This window comes from Rhinopithecus bieti, unplaced genomic scaffold (genome assembly GCF_001698545.2).
Source record: "Rhinopithecus bieti isolate Rb0 unplaced genomic scaffold, ASM169854v2 scaffold_18153, whole genome shotgun sequence".
Classification (NCBI taxonomy): Eukaryota; Metazoa; Chordata; class Mammalia; order Primates; family Cercopithecidae; genus Rhinopithecus; species Rhinopithecus bieti.
The window spans coordinates 895,700-913,596 of NW_016809139.1; the positions used below are offsets into that span (position 1 = coordinate 895,700).

The following is a 17,897-nucleotide window of genomic DNA, read 5'->3' on the forward strand; positions in this document are numbered from 1 at the left end:
AAAAAAAAAAAAAAAAAAAAAAAAAGAAGCACCACTGATGTTACGTGTATGTTATCACCCTGATGACCTCGGACGCCTTCCCTCGTGTGACTGGTAGCTCCTTTCTGTGTGGACTGTGGCCTTGCGGCAGCTGGCCTGGGTGCTGCCCCTGTGTGAACAGGACCTTCCTGGGCACTGTCCCTTCTGGCTATACCTCCCATGCCAGTGCACAATGCTGGTCTCAGAATAAATAGATGCTATCTACTTGATTGAAGAATAAATACAAACTAGTAATATCCTGACTTACTATATAAGGTTTTATTCTGGGGAAAAAAGGGCCCCACAGCTAATTCAAAAGGTTTAAAAACTCTCATGGAGGGTTATCAGAATCCAAGCAATTTTTGTGTTGCTGAGGAGGGGACAGCAGGGAGACTGGCATAATGACTTTCAATATCTGAGAGTAAGAGATGTTTCCACCACACACAGTGGCCTGGCAGTGGGTGTTACTCTGCAGCAGGGAGGGAAAGAGCTGCCTTTGAGATGGCATTAAGGTTTCAGGGACATGGCCACACTTCTAAGCTAAAACAATCTGAAGGAACAAAAGGTTTCCAAATGATAGATTTAGGAAGCTGTGCGTGATGACATGGTGAAACAATTTAGGGAACAGTAGGTGTGAGGACATACAAGCTATTGGGGAGGTGGAGCCGGCGCATCACGGTGAGGGCGCCTCAGTACCTTGCCGTGCACACGCATCCAGCGACAGTACAACGCGTGCTTACACAGGCGGGACGCGCGGCCCAGCTCATCCTTCCCTGTCGTGGCGTTGATGACCTCAATAGCGGAGTCGCCTACCGTCCAGTTGACGCTGAAGTTGGGGGCCTTCCCTGGCTGCCGTGCTTCTGCATTGCTGATGCCTGAAACGGAAGGCACAGGAAGGCGGTGTGAAGCCCGCATTCACCCCCAGGGAGGGAGCAGCCGGGGGCGACACACTGTGCTCAGACATGGCCACAGAAGTGCGTGGTGGAGGAATTCTGCCTGCTGAGGAACATACGCAGACTTGAGTGCGCATCTGCCGTGGCAGTGGCCTCACACTCTGCCACTGCCACCAGAACAGGAGCAGTGCTGAGAAAGCCGAACTGACCCACGGGTATGCACTTGTCTGACAGGACAGGTGGGCAGAAGGTTGACAGAAACCTGGAATCATGAGACTTCCTGACAAGTGTGTCTTTTCTCACTCTGGTGCTGCCTGAGAGTGGATGGATGGAGCCACTTCTGAGACTAATGCTGGGTCCTACGAGGTCGTGCAGGTGGGGGCTGCTCCTGTGTCACCCACCTCTGGCACTCATGCCTGCACATGCTCCCCTGCCACTGAGAGGCCAGGCATGTTCAGGTCACGTGGCTTTACATGTGTGACATCCATGATGCAATAGGAAACCCTAATTCTTAACAAGTGTCTTGAAATGGTTCACAAGAGTCTTGAAAAAGTTCACAGAAAATGCGTATTATGAAAAAACTTCATGGATTTCAAAATTGGCACCAAAACAAACTTGTACTAACTTGCTGAAACATGTCTGAATAGGATCTAGTTTGAGGCACTAAGAAGATGAAGACATCTGTTTGAAAAGAGCTCCCATCAGAGTTACGTGACTTCTGCTAAAATTGAAGCAAGAACAAACATCAAACAGGAGATAAAAATAGCTTTTACAAAGACAATCCTGAAGAAAATGCATAATCCCCCCACAAAAAAGGCTACCAAGAGGTGGAAGGGCCCAGTCAAAGCACAGGCTGACTGGCCAAAGCACAGGCCATGGCAGCATTTTTGGGACGCTCAAGGCGTTTTGCTTGTTGGGTTCACATGGAGGCCAAAGGACAACGACATCTGCTTATGATGACAGTGTTTCGAGAAAGTGAGCCAAAGCTTTAGCAGAAAAACCCCTGGGGAGGCTTCGCCAGAGACCTTCATCATGACAAAGCGCCTGTCCATTCCTCTCATCAAGCGAGGGCGACTGTGTGGGGGTTTCGGCAGGAAGTCACGAGCCACCCACCTTGTGGTGGTTGCAAATCCACCTCATTTGGCTCCTTCTGACTTCTTTTTGTTTCCTAAACTCAAAACTTCCTTAATTTCAGGAATCAAGGAATTAAGGAATGTAGGGCACCCTTTAGGGTATCCCTTAAGGATTTTTTCTTCAGTTAATGATGTAAGAAAGTCTGCATTCACATGGTTAAATCCTCAAGACATTCAGTTCTTTTTTTCTTTTTGAGTGTCACTCTTGTCACCAGGCTGGAGTGCAGTGATGCAATCTCAGCTCACTCGCCTCCTGGGTTCAAGAGATTCTCCTGCCTCTATCTCCCGAGTAGCTGGGACTATAGGCACACGCCACCGCACCCAGCTAGTTTTTGTATTTTTAGATACACAACAAAAAGAGATGGGGTTTCACCATGTTGGCCAGGATGCTCCTGACCTCATGATCCTCCCACCTCGGCGTCCCAAAGTGTTGGGATTACAGGCATGAGCCACCGTGCCCAGCCACCATTCAGTTCTTTAGGGACAATCTAAATGGTTAGGACCAGCGCTTACAAAAATGTCTCGAATTTGATAGAGCTTATGTTGAGAAATAAAGTTTATATCTTTTTAAAAATATTTATCTTTTAACTTTATGAACTTTTTGAAGTACGCTTGTACTTGTTTTCTTGCTGTGTTTAAACTGTCTCATCTTAACTAATCACAGGCTAATTTTGCAGGGTTGAAAGGTTTTAAAAAGATACTTGTATAACTGGGAATTGAATACATGTATCTCCATTTGTATATTGAGCTTGATAATTCATATCACATGGATGTCATAGGCCACCAAAATCAAAACTAGTTTAGGATATGAATCTTTAGAACATGCTTAGAACATGGGCGGACTCATATTCTGAACCCAGACACCAAACTGTCAAGCCCACTGGCCAGAAGCAGCACACTGCACTCTCAGATGACTCAGTACAACTCACTTCATGCCCTGTGGAGGCCACCTCCACCCCATCACCATGCTCACTTGCTTTCAATGACCATTTATCCCTCCCTTGGAGAGACATTAAAATCCAGATGACAGTTTACTGCCAGAACGGTTTACTGTTCAGAGTAAGGAACTGGCAGAGTGTAGCAGATCCCCTGAATTGAGAGTCAAGGGAAACCAAGTCAGCCAGATTTCATAAGACAGAGTACCAGAAGGAAGAGACAAGCAGAGAGAGAGTGAGCCCTGGAAATACGCAGAGGGTGTCCTTGAGTATCTTGTGGATCTCTGATCAGAGTATGCATGTTACTCAAGGCTGGTAAACAGCCTCCTGAGAGAATCAGAGGAAAAAGTGCCTGACATTCATATACAGAAGATACAGACATAAAGATATAAAAAAGCCTAAGCCAAACTTCTAAAGAGAGAAAAGAGAGAAAAAAAGAAGAGAAAATCAGTGATATGGGACAGGTTTAGGTAGGGTGAAATATGCGTAATTAGATTTCATGAAGGTGAGGAGGGAGAAGGGGGAACAGAAAATATATCTGAAGAAAGATGAATAAAAACTTCCAAATTTCATGAAACCAACAAACCCATGGATTAAAGAATTTAAATGAATCCCAAGCACAAGAAACATGAATAAAACTATACCAAAGCACAACAGAACAAATTGTTCAACACCAGTATTAAGAGAAAATCTTAAGCAAACTCAGAGAAAAACACACACAGAGGAATAAAGATAACAACACATTTCTTACTGGAAACAATGCAAACAAGAAGTTAGGGAAGCAATGTCTTTAAAGTACTTAGAGGAGAAAAAGGACCCTGCCATTCCAGCAGAAATATATTTGTACAGCAAAATATACTTCAAAATGAAAGCAAAATACTTTCCCAGACATACCAAAGCTGAAGTAATTCATCATCAGAAGACTTGTGCTACGAGGAATGTAAAAGGAAGTCCTCCAGCCAGAAGAAAAAATGATACTAAAATGGAAATCCAGATCTATACAAAGGAATGAAGAGCCCTGGAAATGATAGCTATGTGGATAAATATACAAGGCGTTTTTTTCTTGTTATTTAAATTCCTTTAAAAGATAATTATTAAGATGAAAATAATAATAATGTAATGTGGATTTTTTTAAACATATGCAAAAGTGCCTGAAAACAATACCACAAAGGTTGGGAATGGAAAAACGGAAGTATCCTGTTGTAAGGTTCTTTTACTCTGTGAAGTAGTATAATATCACTTCAAGGTAGACTGTGGTCAGTTAAGAATGCATACTATAAACCCTAAAACAACCACCAAATTAACAAAAGTCACAGCTCAAAAGTCAAGAAGGAGTCAAAATGGAATCATCAAACATACCCAATTAAGGCAAAAGCAGTAAGAAAACGAGGAAAAAGTGAACAAAGAACATAGGAAACACACAGAAAATCAGTAGCAAGATGAAATTTAAACCTAATAATATAAATAATCACAATAAATGTAAATGCTTTAAGTACCTCAGTGAAAAGGCAGAGATTGTCCATGGTGGGAGAGAGAAGCAAGATCCAAATATATAAATATATATAATTATATGCCTATAAGAAACATTTTAATATAAAGTACTTTAAAGGGATAGAAGATACACTGTGCTAACACTGATCAAAAGAAAGTTGAAGCGGTTATATTAATCTCAAAGCGAATTTCAGAACAAATACTGTTACCAGAAATAAAAAGGGTCATCGTATAATAGTAAAGGAGGTCAGTTTATTAAGAGAAACCAACAATCCTAAACTTTCATGCATCTCACCACAGAGCTACAAAATACAGGAAGTAAAAACTCTAGAAAAGGGGAAGAAATAAACAATGTATAATTATAACTAAGAGATTTTCAATCCTGCCCCTCAATAACTGATAGACCAAGTTGAACATTGGTAAGAATATAAAAGAAAATAAATAATATAAACAAACAACTTAGCCTAATTAACATTTATAGATCACTCTACCTCAAAGTGGCAGATTCACATTCTTTCAAGTTTCGTGGAATACTTACAAAGATAGATCATATTCTGGTCCGTAAAACCAAGTCTAAACAAATTTTGAAGTACTGAAGTCATTAAATGAAACTAAAAAACCAACAACAGAAAGATCTCTGTAAAATCCCTAGTATTTTGAAACTAAATAGCAGACTTCTAAATAACCCAAGGGACAAAGTATTTTAATATAAGTGAAAATGAAAACATATCATAATTTTAAATGCTACAAAAGCAGTAAAAGGGTCTTAAAACAATGACTTCAGCTAGCCCCTTAAAAAACTATAAAAAGATGGGCAATTGAAACACCATGTAAGCAGAAAAAAAAAGAAATAATTAAAATCAGAGTAAAAATTATTGAAATATAAAACAAAAGAAAAAAATCACTGAACCTAAAAGTTGGCACTGAGAGATGATAAACAGAATTGATAAATTTCTAGCTAGACTGATCTGAAAAAAACAAGAGAAGATACAAATCATCAATATAAGGGATAAGATGATATCATTAGAGATATCACAAATATTAAAAGGAATATTCTGAATACTTTAATGCCAATATATTAGACAAATTAGATGAAATGGACAAATTCCCTGAAACACAAATTACTGAAGCTTACTCAAGAAAAAAGATAAAAACAGATAACATGAATAGCCCTAAATCTATTATAGAAAAATAAATTGTAGTTAGATATTTTCTCACAAAGCAAACTTCAGGCCCAATGGCTTCACTGGTGAATTTTACTATATATTTAAGGAAATAATACCAAATCCAAACGAACTCTTCCAGAAAACTGAAGAGAAAAAAATGTACCCCAACTCATTTTATACCTAACAAAGACATTAAACTAAAATGACAGACCAATATCCCTACAAATATAAATACAAAAATTCTAAATGAAATTTTAGCAAACTGAATCCAACAATATATAAAAAGAATAGCACATAATAACCATATAATGGTTATCCCAGGATGCAAGGTTGGTTTAATTTTTTTTAAATGTCACCATTAGCAAACTGAAAAATGAACTAAATGCTCATCTCGTTTTTTGTTGTTGTTTCAGATGGAGTCTCACTACATTGCCCAGGATGGCCTCAAACTCCTGGGCTCAAGTGATTCTCCTGCCTTAGTTCCCAAGTAGCTGGGACTATAGGCCCAGGTCACTGCAATGAAAATAGTCATCTAAGAGCAGAAAAAAAAATCTGACAAAATCCAACATACATTCTTGATTAAAAATGCTTAGTAAGCTATAAATAGAAAAAAAAAATGTCCTTAAGCTGATAAAGGCATCTGTAAAAAACCTACAGCAGCCAGATATGGTGCGTCATTCCTATAGTCCCAGCCCTCTGGGAGGCCAAGGCAGGCAGGTTGCTTGAGGCCAGGAGTTCAAGACCAATCTGGGCAACATAGGAAGACACTGTCTCTATAAAAAATTTAAAATGAACCAGGCATGGTGGCATGCACCTGTAGTCCCAGCTACTCAGGAGGCTGAGACAGGAGGATCACTTGAGCCCAGGGGTTTCAGGTTACAATGAGCTATGATCATGTTACTGCAATCCAGCCTGGGTGAAAGACTGAGACCTTGTCTCTAAAACAAAAAACAACAATAAAAAACCCTACAGCCAACATCATACCTAATGGTGAAAGACTGAATGTGTTCCCTGAAGATGACATGTAAGAGAATGATGTCTGTTCTCATTACTTCTACTCAACATTGTACTGGAGGTCCTACCCAGTGCAATAAGGATGTAAAACTGATGAGTGGATTATAAAATTTTTACGGAAATACAAAAAGGACCTAAGCAGCCAAAACAACTTTGAAAAACTACCAAGTTGGAAGACTAACTCTACCTGACCTCAAAACTTATAATAAAACTATAGTAATCATGACAATGTAACACTGGCCTTTAGACAAATAGATTAAAGGCAAACAACAGAGTCCAGAAATAGACCCACATGTATATACACGTGCCAGCCGATTTTTGACAAGGGCGCAAAGGCAATACCATGAAGAAACGAGGAACTTTTCGCTAAATGGTGCTAAATCAACTGGGTATCTTACATGCCAAAAAAAAGAACTTCAGTTTATACTTCATACCCTACACAAACATGAACTCAGGTGAAACATAGTCTTAAATGTAAAAACTGCAACTGTAAAATTTCTAAGAATACAATATAAGAAGATACTTTGTAGCACTGACTTAAGAAAATATTTCTTAGATATAATATCAAAAGCATGATCCATCAAAGAAATTTTTTATAAATTAGATTTTGTCAAAATTAAAATTATGTGGTTTGTGTAAGACACTATGAAGAAAATTAAAAGACAAGCCACTGACTGGGAGAAAATATTTTTTCAAATCATGTATCTGACAAAGGATCTGTAGCTAGAAAATAGAAATAACTCTCAAAACTCAGTAATAAGATGTTAAACAACTCAGTAAAAATGTGCAAAGTTTTGAACAGTTTATTGAGGAAGGCACAGGGATGGCAAATCAGCATGTGAAAAGGCATTCAACTTCATTAGTCATCAGAGCAATGCAAATTAAAACCATGAGGGAGTATCACTAAACACCTGATAATATGTCTAAAACGACCGCTCGTACTACATTCTGGCATATCAGTGACAGAATTACAACTCGTGTACACTAGTGGTGGTAATGTAAAAATAGTACAACCATTTTGGAAAACAGGTTAATAGTTTTCTAAAAAGTTCCACATACACCTATCTTATGATTCAGCCATTCTACTCCTAGGTATCTACTAAAGAGAAATGGAAGTAAGCGCCCAAAGATTTACACAGAAATGTTCTCAGCAGCTTTGTAATATTAAAAGACTGGAGACAACCTAAATGTCCATCAATATTTCAAGGGATAAACAAATTGTGGTTTATTCACACAGTGCAATGCTACTTAGCAATGAAAAGGAATGAACTATGGACAAACCCAACAACATAGATCAATCTCAGAATGATTAAGCTGAGTGAAAGAAGCTGGACACAAATGGTGCAAACCTTATGATGCCGTTTATGTAAAATCCCAGAGAATGCAAACTCATCTGTATAGACAGATGGTACATCTTGGGGATGGGGAGGGGATGGGGGAGAGGGAGGGATTACGAAGGAGTGCTAAGACAATTTTGAAGTGGTAAGTATATTCATTATCTTTATTGTGGTGATGATTGCACAGACCTAAACATAGGCCAAAATGTATCAAATTGTATACTTTAAATATGCAGTTTATCATATGCCAATTATACCTCAACAAAGTTGTGAAAAGACATGAAAGATAATTTGAAAGTAAAAAAAATTGTCCTAAAAACAAACAAACAAAAAAAAATTGTCCTCATTAAAAAAATAACATTTGCTCACTGCAGACGGTTCCAAAAATTTACACAAACCTTAGAAAAGAAAATTAACGCTATAAAACCCAGAGACAGCCACTGTAATTTTGTGGTTCTTAAGCAGGTATGTTCAGTAGAATCAGATATGAAGCTTTAAACAATAAGCACACTGAATCCCACCTCTGAGATTCTGATTGGGTAGGTTTTGGGTAGGACCCTGGCCACTGTCTTAAAAAAAAAAAAAAAAAAGCAACAAAAAATCCTTCATGAGTCTTTCCACTTTTTTTTTTTTTTAAGAAAAGGGTCTTGCTCTGTCATCCAGGCTGGTAAGCTGTGGCACAATCATAGCTTACTACAATCTTGAACTCCTGGGCTCAAGCAATCCTCCCACCTCTACAGGCTCATGCCACCACACCCAGCTAGTTTTTTTTTTTTTTTTTTTACAGATGGGGTCTTGCTATGTTGCCCAGGATGGTCTCCTGGCCTCAAGTGATCCTCCCATCTCAGCCTCAGAAGAGCACTAGAATTATAGGCATGAGCCACCATGCCTGGCTGAGTAATTCTTAAAGACTCTAAAGAATCTTAAACCCTCCCAAAACAATCCTTCCTTCCTAGATGAGCTTTGCCATTTTAATGCATACTCCTTCAGTGTATACACACATATGCATGGTGAGCATACATATTAATGAACACATGCTGACTTCTGTAAAGCACTGAGATGTTATGGATCCTTTCTGATAACCTTCTCATGGATAAACTATACTAACAGGTATAAAATGAAACTATACTTAGGTTCCTGGGCATATTGCTAAATTTGATTTTATAGTATTTCATTTAGGAGTCTTGCATCTATAGTCATAGGTAATTCTGTGGTTTTTATTTGCATTTTGTCCAGTTTTGGTATTTGGATTAGGTCAATTGCTCTTTTTCACGGCCTGGAAAGTTTATACAGAGGTAGAATTACATGTTCTTTGATAGATTAAACCATCTGGGAATTTGCTGGAAGGTAATTTGTGGACAACCTTTACAATGTCTTCCCTGGAAATTTCCTTTGGTATATATTGTATTTCTTTTTGGGTTAACTTCGATAATTTACATTTTCTTATTCTTTCTTTGTTGTTGTTGACAGTTTCAAATTTATAAGTATCAGAGATGAACAAAGAATTCTTTTGAAATCTTGATACATTCCAGGACCCCCACTGAATGCCTGAAACCACAGATAGGACCAAATTCTATATAACTATGTTTTCTTTCTCTACATACATACCTATGATACAGTTTAATTTATAAATAGGAATAAGAGATTGATAACAATAACTAATAATAAAATAGAACAATTATAAGAATATACTGTAGTAAAAGTCATGTGAATGTGCTGTAAGTACTAACTATTTTCCAGCCTTGGTTGACCTCCTGGAGAGGGAAACTGCAATAAGGAGTGGGACTGTACCCTCCTCCCCATCTGCGGGTAGCCCTCAATTTCCACTTGGTTACTTTTGTTTTATCTGATATTAATTAGATAGCCCTGGCAGTGGTAGATCTGTTTGATTGTTCTTTGAAGTCAATGCCTCTTAGTTTTACTATTTTTTTTTTTTTTAAGATGGAATCTTGCTCTGTCACTCAGGCTGAAGTGCAGTGGCATGATCTTGGCTCACTGCAACCTCCGTCTCCTGGGTTCAAGCAATTCTCCTGCCTCAGTCTCCTGAGTAGCTGGGATTACAGGCACCCACCACCATGCCCAGCTAATTTTTTTGTATTTTTAGTAGAGATGGGGTTTCACCATATTGGCCAGGCTGGTCTCGAAATTCTGACCTCGGGTTATCTGCCTCCCTCAGCCCCCCAAAGTGCTGGGATTACAGGTGTGAGCCACCATGCCTGGCCAGTTTTACTAATTTTAATCTTTTTTCCTCTTTCCTGTATTATTCATTTCCTTCCTCCTCCCCTCTCTCTTTCTCACTTCTATTTCCTTCCTTCTTCCTTTATTTCCTCTTTAGCTTTGTTGTTGCTTTTCCTCCCAATTTTGGAAAAGAAAGGCTTAATTCACTTATATTTTTCTATTCATTCAAGGCCATGATCTCCTAAAGGTAAGTGGGGCTCCAATTCACCATTTTTGATATGTGTATTCTAAGCAGTCAGTAGTTTAAGTTCTGGTTTCTCGTCTGATCTAATAATTAGAAAAATTTTTGCTTTTCTATTTTCACATTTTAAAAGTGACAGACTTTGCAGGAGAAACAGGACACCACCACCAAGCCTGTGCTCCTCAGTACACCCCTCCAAGCACAAACTTATACTGGAGTCTCTTTGTTCTGTCTCTCAAGAATCGTTCAAAATCATGCCTTAGTTTTGTTTGCTTCATGTCTGAGCCATTCCTTTCCCGAATAGCTTTTTTATGTTCCCTGGAGTTTCCACTCTCCTTTACTTCTTTTTTTGTCCACGAAAGAAGTGCTTGCTTTCACCCTACCATTCAGAGCATTCAGCTTCTCAGTTAGGCTATTCATTAAAATAAATTCATCTTCTTCTAAAACATTATTTTAGTGTTGTTTAATATGAGTCTCCCTTTTAATTTGGAAGTTACTTTTCAGGCTTGCTGCTGAATTATCCTTTTCAATTGTACTTTGGATTTATAAGGTATTCTTTCTTAAATTCAAGTTTTCTCTTCCTTGACTATCTAAAAATTACCACTTTGTCCCAATGCTTGATTGGGTAGGCAATTCCACAATAAAAATATTTTCTCTTTAGAACCAGAAAGTCATCTCATCACTCTGTTCTACTTCCGGTGTCCTGGTAAGGGTTATATAAATCTCTAACGTATCGCAGCTAACTTAGAAGCTTTTAGGATCTTCTCTTTGTCCTTGGTGTTCTCAAACTCCAACGGGATATACTGGGCATGGACTTTTCTCGTTAATCCCACTCAGGATTCAGTGTGTCCACTTAATTCCAATACTTGTGTTTTCCTCTGTACTGAGGAATTTTCTTCTGCTATTTCCTCCTCCCTACTTCCTATTTTTGAAACACTATTAAACAAACATTGGGCCTTCTGAATAACTTTCCACATCTCTGAAGGTTTTTCTCATAATTCTGCCTTTCTGTTCCAAGTTACCTGAGATTCATTTGACCTCACCGTCCCCCTACCCTCATCAAAGCAAAAGCTCCATAAGGAAGAGGTTTTGTTTGTCCTGTTTACTGCAAAATCCCAACACCTAGAACCACGCCCAATGCACACTGAAAAAAATGGAATATTTTCTAGACCTTCAAATTAATATTAGATTTCAGCACTTACTAAATAACATACAAATAAGGTTTATCATTACTTATTTCTCTTCTGTTTTCTAAATTGGTTCTGCTTTCTCTCAGTTGTTCTATGTTCTAATATAGATCTTTCTCTTTTGTGTTGTTTATTTTCCTCATAAGTTTGATAATCCAAGTTTGTAAGTAAAATATTTGTATTTAATACAAGCAGCTGGCATGGTTTCTTCTGCTTGTTTCTTTGATGTGCATTCAATTCTGCAGAAGGTCTGAAGGAAAACAATCAGCCAAGACCATGTCCTCATCCCAAGAACTCTGAGTTCCAGCACCGTCCTTCCCTGCTTGTCGGGGTGGTCAGTCAGGTATGCCCTAACCACACACAGGGCTGGGCTGGCCTCACCACAGGCACTGGTAGAAGCCTCATGTCTTCCTGAGGTCACTGTTCCTGCATTTACTGATTGCTGCTGGGGTGGTTTTTAGCACACGCTCAGGTTTCTCCTGTGGCACAGTTGTGCCAGTGGAACTGAGGTCTTCGGTGGCTGTTACCAGCACACCCGCCCTACTTCCAGCATCTGCCTGCATGTTCTGAGCTCCTGCAGGGCCCTGTGCTGTCTGTAGAGGCAGCAGCCCCAGGAGCATGTTCAAGGCCACACGCTTCAATCAGACAGAATCAGGAAGGATTTCTTTTGCGGGGGAATGGCTAGAAGAGTAGGTATCCAGTTAAACTGTTGGGGAATCTCTGACCATAATGGAATTGAATCTTCCATAAACAAATGGATAATGCTTATATTATCTTCCTTGGCAATTCCATTACTTCTCATCAAAATAAAGGATTACTGTTGAATGATACTTAAACCTTAGAATGACAATATTTTCACTAAATGATTAATTAACAAAAGTGTAAGATCCTAATAGTACAAAACATTTTTTATATTTTAAGTTAAATCAAGTCCCACCTTGAAACAAAATGGAGGAAATAAGGCAAAAGAAAATAGCCCACGCTTCCAATACTAACCATATGCTTTTTCTGGGGCAGAAAGCCCCTAAATGGTCATAAGCGTATCCTTCTACGAGTCCCTGAGGCCAATGCAGTGTGAGGGCTGATACCAGTGAGATGCTTATCTTTCCGGGCTGCAAAGAGGGAACTAGGGTAATGAGTTAATCCCAGGCCGTGGTGCAGAAACCAATAAAAGCAAGAACAACTTGGCTGGTAATGAGAATCCCTCTGTTGTTGTAAATTAAGTGTGCTGAATCAGAGCTTTTAAAGCAAAAATACAGAGAAACTGTGAATTGGTCTAATAACTGCTATAATTAAAAAACTCAGAAGAGCTAGCATTGATGTTTTTTCTTATTTCTACCCTAAAGGTATTTTCCAATAGGTTCCTCACATGGTAGGGTAATCAAAGATGAATGATATACATAATGATTAACAATAGATATTTTAGGGTTATTATGGGTTCATGTTATAGAAACTATTAGACATTTATTAGTGGGTCAAGGAAAATGTGTACTTACAATCTTGACTGAAAGCGGCCTCTATTCTGCAAATAAGAAATAGTCAAGACCTGGGCATGAGTTAAAGTGTAAGGAAAACTCTGCACAGCACCTCCCCCCAGTGAGGATGATACAGGCCACGCAACACAGCGGGGAGCCTCTGAGCCCCTCTAGGTCCAAAACCAACCTGCCATTTAAGCTGAGAGCAGAGCACCTTTGAGCCTTTCACTGTGATTGTCTTAAGAAGGGCAGTCCTTTGAGCTGACAGAGAAATGAACACAATCCATGAGAATCCATACAGAGCAAGATGGCTGGGTTCTTCTGGCCCTTCCAGCCCATTCCCCAGCGCTGCTCTCAGGCTTCCTCTGCCAGCTCGGACATGCCTTGTCTTGGTTGTCCACTAACCCCAGCCAGGTGCCAAGGGCTTTACACAGAGGACCTCTGGCCAAATAACACTCCTTTCTCAAAGGAGACCACAGGGTTTTAAAACACCCGCAGTGGAAGGAGCCCCAGAGCTGTGGTCCTGAGTGAGGTGGGCTCATGTCCAGAGAGTTGCATGGGCAGGAGATGCTAACTGGATGTGGATGAAGGTGAGCAGCAGGTGGAGTGGGGCTGAGAGGCTCATAGAGATCCTGCCAGCTCCTCCTTTTCCTGAAGCAGCTCCTGGGGGAGCCCCAAGGCATTCTCATGCCCTCTCTGTCCTCCATAGGAGGCAAGCCTTGGGGTGGTGAAAGATCGGATGTGGGTTCAAGCAGTACTTGTCCTATGGACGGTGGAACACAGCTGTGAGCTGCAAGTCCTGTGGTGTTTGCCAGCTGCAGCTGCTTCCACTGTGAAGGGTGACGGCGGGCCCGGCCCACAGGGCTGCGGCGTGGACTCAGGGACGTATGCAAGAATCTGGCTCCCGACTTGAGCACATGCACGCCTGGGAAATGGCCGAAGGATGGCAGTCAGTGAAGTATAACAATCATTATTTTTAAAAACCTTCAAAGGTGTGATTGATACAATAGGTTAACTGTACTGTACCATTACAGTCATCCACACAGAGAATTTAAAAACAAGCAAACTGCACTCCGTAGAATCTCGAGTTTAGAAGACACTTGGAGGTCATGTGGGTTAATCCTTTCAGCCAGATCCCGTCACCATGTCCATAACAACAATCTCCATCCAATTCCAACCTGAACACTTTCAGTCAGGGGAGCTTAATTACTTTTAGGAAACTCTTTTCTAGACAGTTCCAATCACTAGAAAGTTGTTCTCGCAGTATGCAAAAGGAGAACTGAACACCCAACGGACATGAGGAACCCCAAATGCAGCCACTGAAAACCCAACAGAGATGAGGAGCCCCAAATGGAGTCACTCTCCCAGAAAGGAGAACTAGAGCAAGAGAGGGAGCCATGTGGCAGCCGTGGTGCAGGGAAGTGGGCCAGGCATGAGCTCCTGGGGAGCCTGCTCTGCAGGGAAAACAGTTCACTCTTGAGATGGTGACAGAGAAGTCAGGCATTCTCTTAGAATGCAGTGTAGTCAAAAAAGCACATCAGATGAGAGAAGAGACACCGGTTGCAGGACTATGACTTCTGCTCAGCAGCACTTTCAGGGACAACAGAGAGGGCAGAGAAGATGCTTCTAGCAGAAGTGACACAATGGAAGGACATTTCTCGGAAGTGAAGAGTCAACAATCGAGATCAGAGGGTTCAGGGTAGTAAGTAGGAAAGAAACCCCAACAAACTAGCCACACACCTAGGCTTAATCTGTTGAAATTTCTGAATTTTAAGGAAAATAGATAAGTTTAATGCTAACAGAGAGAAAACAAGGGGGTACCTTCTAGAAAGGAAAGAAACTCACACTGGCTCTGTGACAAAGGGTGACCATGGAGGTCTTGACGTGTCCTTGGGAGAAGCACCAAGCCCAGACATCCACAGTCCCCAGTCCACCTGGCGCACAGACGAGGGCCAGATAAAGTCAAGATCTAGGGCAGCACACAGGCCTTTTCTCCAAAATCAAACAAAACAGCCAACCAAGAAATCACCCTGTCACCCCAATTAAGGATGTATTCCAGCAAAGTGAAAAATAAATCTGGATGTGGAGTTAAGGGCAGGGGCAACGGCTACAGAAAACTGGTTAGGAGAGAAACCAGGAGCCCTTACATTTTCATCTGAACAACTGTTGGCCATGTGGCTGTGCGACCCATTAAGAAAGGCTTTTAAAGAAAAAGCACAGTAGTAAATGACTTTCCAAAACTCAAGATGATGTCATCAGAATCTAGGAAGGCGAGGATGGGAAGAGTGTGGAATAAAAATGAGCCCAATATTTCACCTCTTCCCAAGTTTGGATCTTTACAAATATTAATTCTTGATGCCAACATTTTTTCAAAGTGATTTAAAGATATTTATTTTAAAAAATTGGGGTAACCACTGGTCAGAATAGAAATAAGGTTTAGAACTTCCAAATCACCAGTGGGAAGAAAGGGGAAAGACAATTTAATCAGTCCAGCAAAAGTAAAGGGGAGGAAAACAGAAAGTAAAATGGAGAGAAAAATTGTCAGCTGAAAAGAATGATTCTGTACTTGGAGCCAAGCTTGGTGGTCGTTCTCTTTTACAGTGACTCATGGCACGTTCACTCCTCCTAGAAACCAGGGCAAGGAGGAAACTGACATTACCGATACCTCTTTCCCACAACCCCGATGACCACTCTTACCTGGAGAATATGCAAACACACACACACTCACACACACCCCCACACACACTCACACCCACTCACACACACACGCACACATACACACTCACGCATTCACAAGCACATACATGCACACACATGCACTTATGCACACACATGCTCTCACACACTCTCACAGTGATGTTCCTTCTCTCTCACTTCAGCCAGGGCCTCATTAAACCAGCTTGCCTTGCTCTTCCTGCCCATGATGCTGAATGGTCTTGGATGGACAGCAGCTCCGCAGGCACCTGCCTCCTTCCCGCCACACACCTGGGCCTGCTGCCAGCCCCCTCGGGTACCTGTGCTGTCCTCCCAGAGATACTGAAATGCAAGCTGTTCACGAGGACCCTACCCCCATCAAGCAGCCTTGTTTAACGTTTTGTGCCAACGTTCAACACGAAAACCGGTAGGATAGGGAGCCTTGTCGGATGACCCCAGAGCAGGCTGTCAACAAGATCCCCAGAGCCATCACATGGGGCATTTGGGCACCCTGCTCCTTCTTCTTAGGTTCTCTTAGTGAGCCTTGGACAAAAAACTGGGCCAGCTGAGGAGCTCACACTCAGGGGATCAATGGACATAAATTAGAAGCTGGAACTGTCCAGCTTGCAAGTGCTGGATGTGAAACTCATTCGAAAGAAAACGGAAGAAAGCTCAAGAGACTTCCATTTCCACAGTGCGCAAGGGTACCAAGTGTGCATACCCACAAAGGCAAAAGTTTCACAGCGTGGCACCAAGAACCTTTCTGAAAGTAAAACTAGTGTTCAGGCTGAAATGAAAATTAAATTCTTCTCACTTCAATCCCGACAGCATTATTTTTTTAAGAGAAAGAAACACCCTATCCCTACATTTTTACTTTGATTTGCTCCTGGTTTCAGGTAATCTTTTCTTTGTATTCATTTATATCCATTTTTGCTCCTCCCTAAAGACGCTACAATTCACTAGGCACCATCATACCTCACTCTCTTTTTAACACGGGAATGACCCTTATAATAAAATGTGAGGTGACAAAGTATAACCAACACAACATGAGCTGTGATGCACAGTGCAGATGCACAGCAAGGGGGCCAATGTCCTGGTAGCTCCTCTTTCCAGGTCACTTGTTAAATGTAAGACTTTCCTTTTAATAAAGTTTTGAGGGCTTTGCTTTGGGACCCATTTTAAAGAGTGTGACCTCCCAAATCTATTACGACATCACCATTTGCCTCTCCAGATTTTTCTCATTTGGTTCCTTTTGTCTCCAGTAACACCCACGGCATTACTTGCTTTCGACTTCAATTCTGAAGCAGCAGCATCTGCCCTCCCATCCTGCTCCATCCCCCGGCTCACCTAATTTCCTGCTACGCGGTCCTGCTGATTCACAGGAGTCCTGGTCTAAAGGTGTCTTCTCAAAGCTACTTGCTTTGCTCATCTGAACTCTCTTCAGGGAAACAACAACAAAAACCCATTTCCAAAATAAAGCGTTTACCAGAAATAAGAGATTTCAACTAGTTTGCGTTTTGAAATAGACGTTGGTGCGAGAGTGACATTGTTCATTGGCTCAGCATTTGAGTAACGTTCTGCCTCCTGCAGCTTGTGTGGTGTCCTTTTATTTTCATAGGACAGTGGCACATTTGTCCAGAAGGATTGCAAGGGGCACCCTGCCGCTGGGCGTATGAAGAACCCAAGACACAGAAGCTGCCAAGGAGACAGAGCTGACGCAGGGGCAGCCTCACGGCTCCGACCCAGGCTCTCTCTGCTGCTGCTGAATCAGCCGGCACAGCCCCCTGCAGCAGGGACCAGGGGAGAGGTCTGGTTATGTGCTTTAGGCTATTAAGATTAGAGATGATGGAGGCCAGGCACGGTGGCTCACCCTGTAATCCTAACACTTTGGGACCCTGAGGTGGGCAGATCACCTGAGGTCAGGAATTCAAGACCAGCCTGGTCAACATGGTGAAACCTGTCTCTACTAAAAATACAAAAATTAGCTGGGCGTGGTGGCACGTGCCTGTAATCCCAGCTACTTGGGAGGCTGAGGCAGGAGAACTGCTTGAACCTGGGAAGCAGAGGTTGCAGTGAGCCAAGATCGTGCCACTGCACTCTAGCCTGGGCAATAGAGCAAGACTCTGTCTCAAAAA

At 41.2% G+C, this 17,897-nt stretch overlaps 1 protein-coding gene across 11 annotated transcripts in view; it reads right to left on the bottom strand.

The window, feature by feature from the left end:
• ADARB1 (adenosine deaminase RNA specific B1) overlaps positions 1-17,897 on the bottom strand; it is a 138,700-nt gene that overhangs the window by 5,252 nt on the left and 115,551 nt on the right. For 5 of the 11 annotated variants that reach the window (XM_017888752.1, XM_017888757.1, XM_017888762.1 and 2 more), the window contains one exon: positions 12,923-13,993. In XM_017888752.1, coding sequence (XP_017744241.1) covers positions 13,308-13,993 — 686 coding nt within the window. In that variant the 3' untranslated portion in view covers positions 12,923-13,307. Of the gene's footprint in view, positions 1-714; positions 894-12,920; positions 13,994-17,897 lie in introns of those variants that run through there. The other 6 variants (XM_017888759.1, XM_017888760.1, XM_017888763.1 and 3 more) reach the window with 4 other exon arrangements.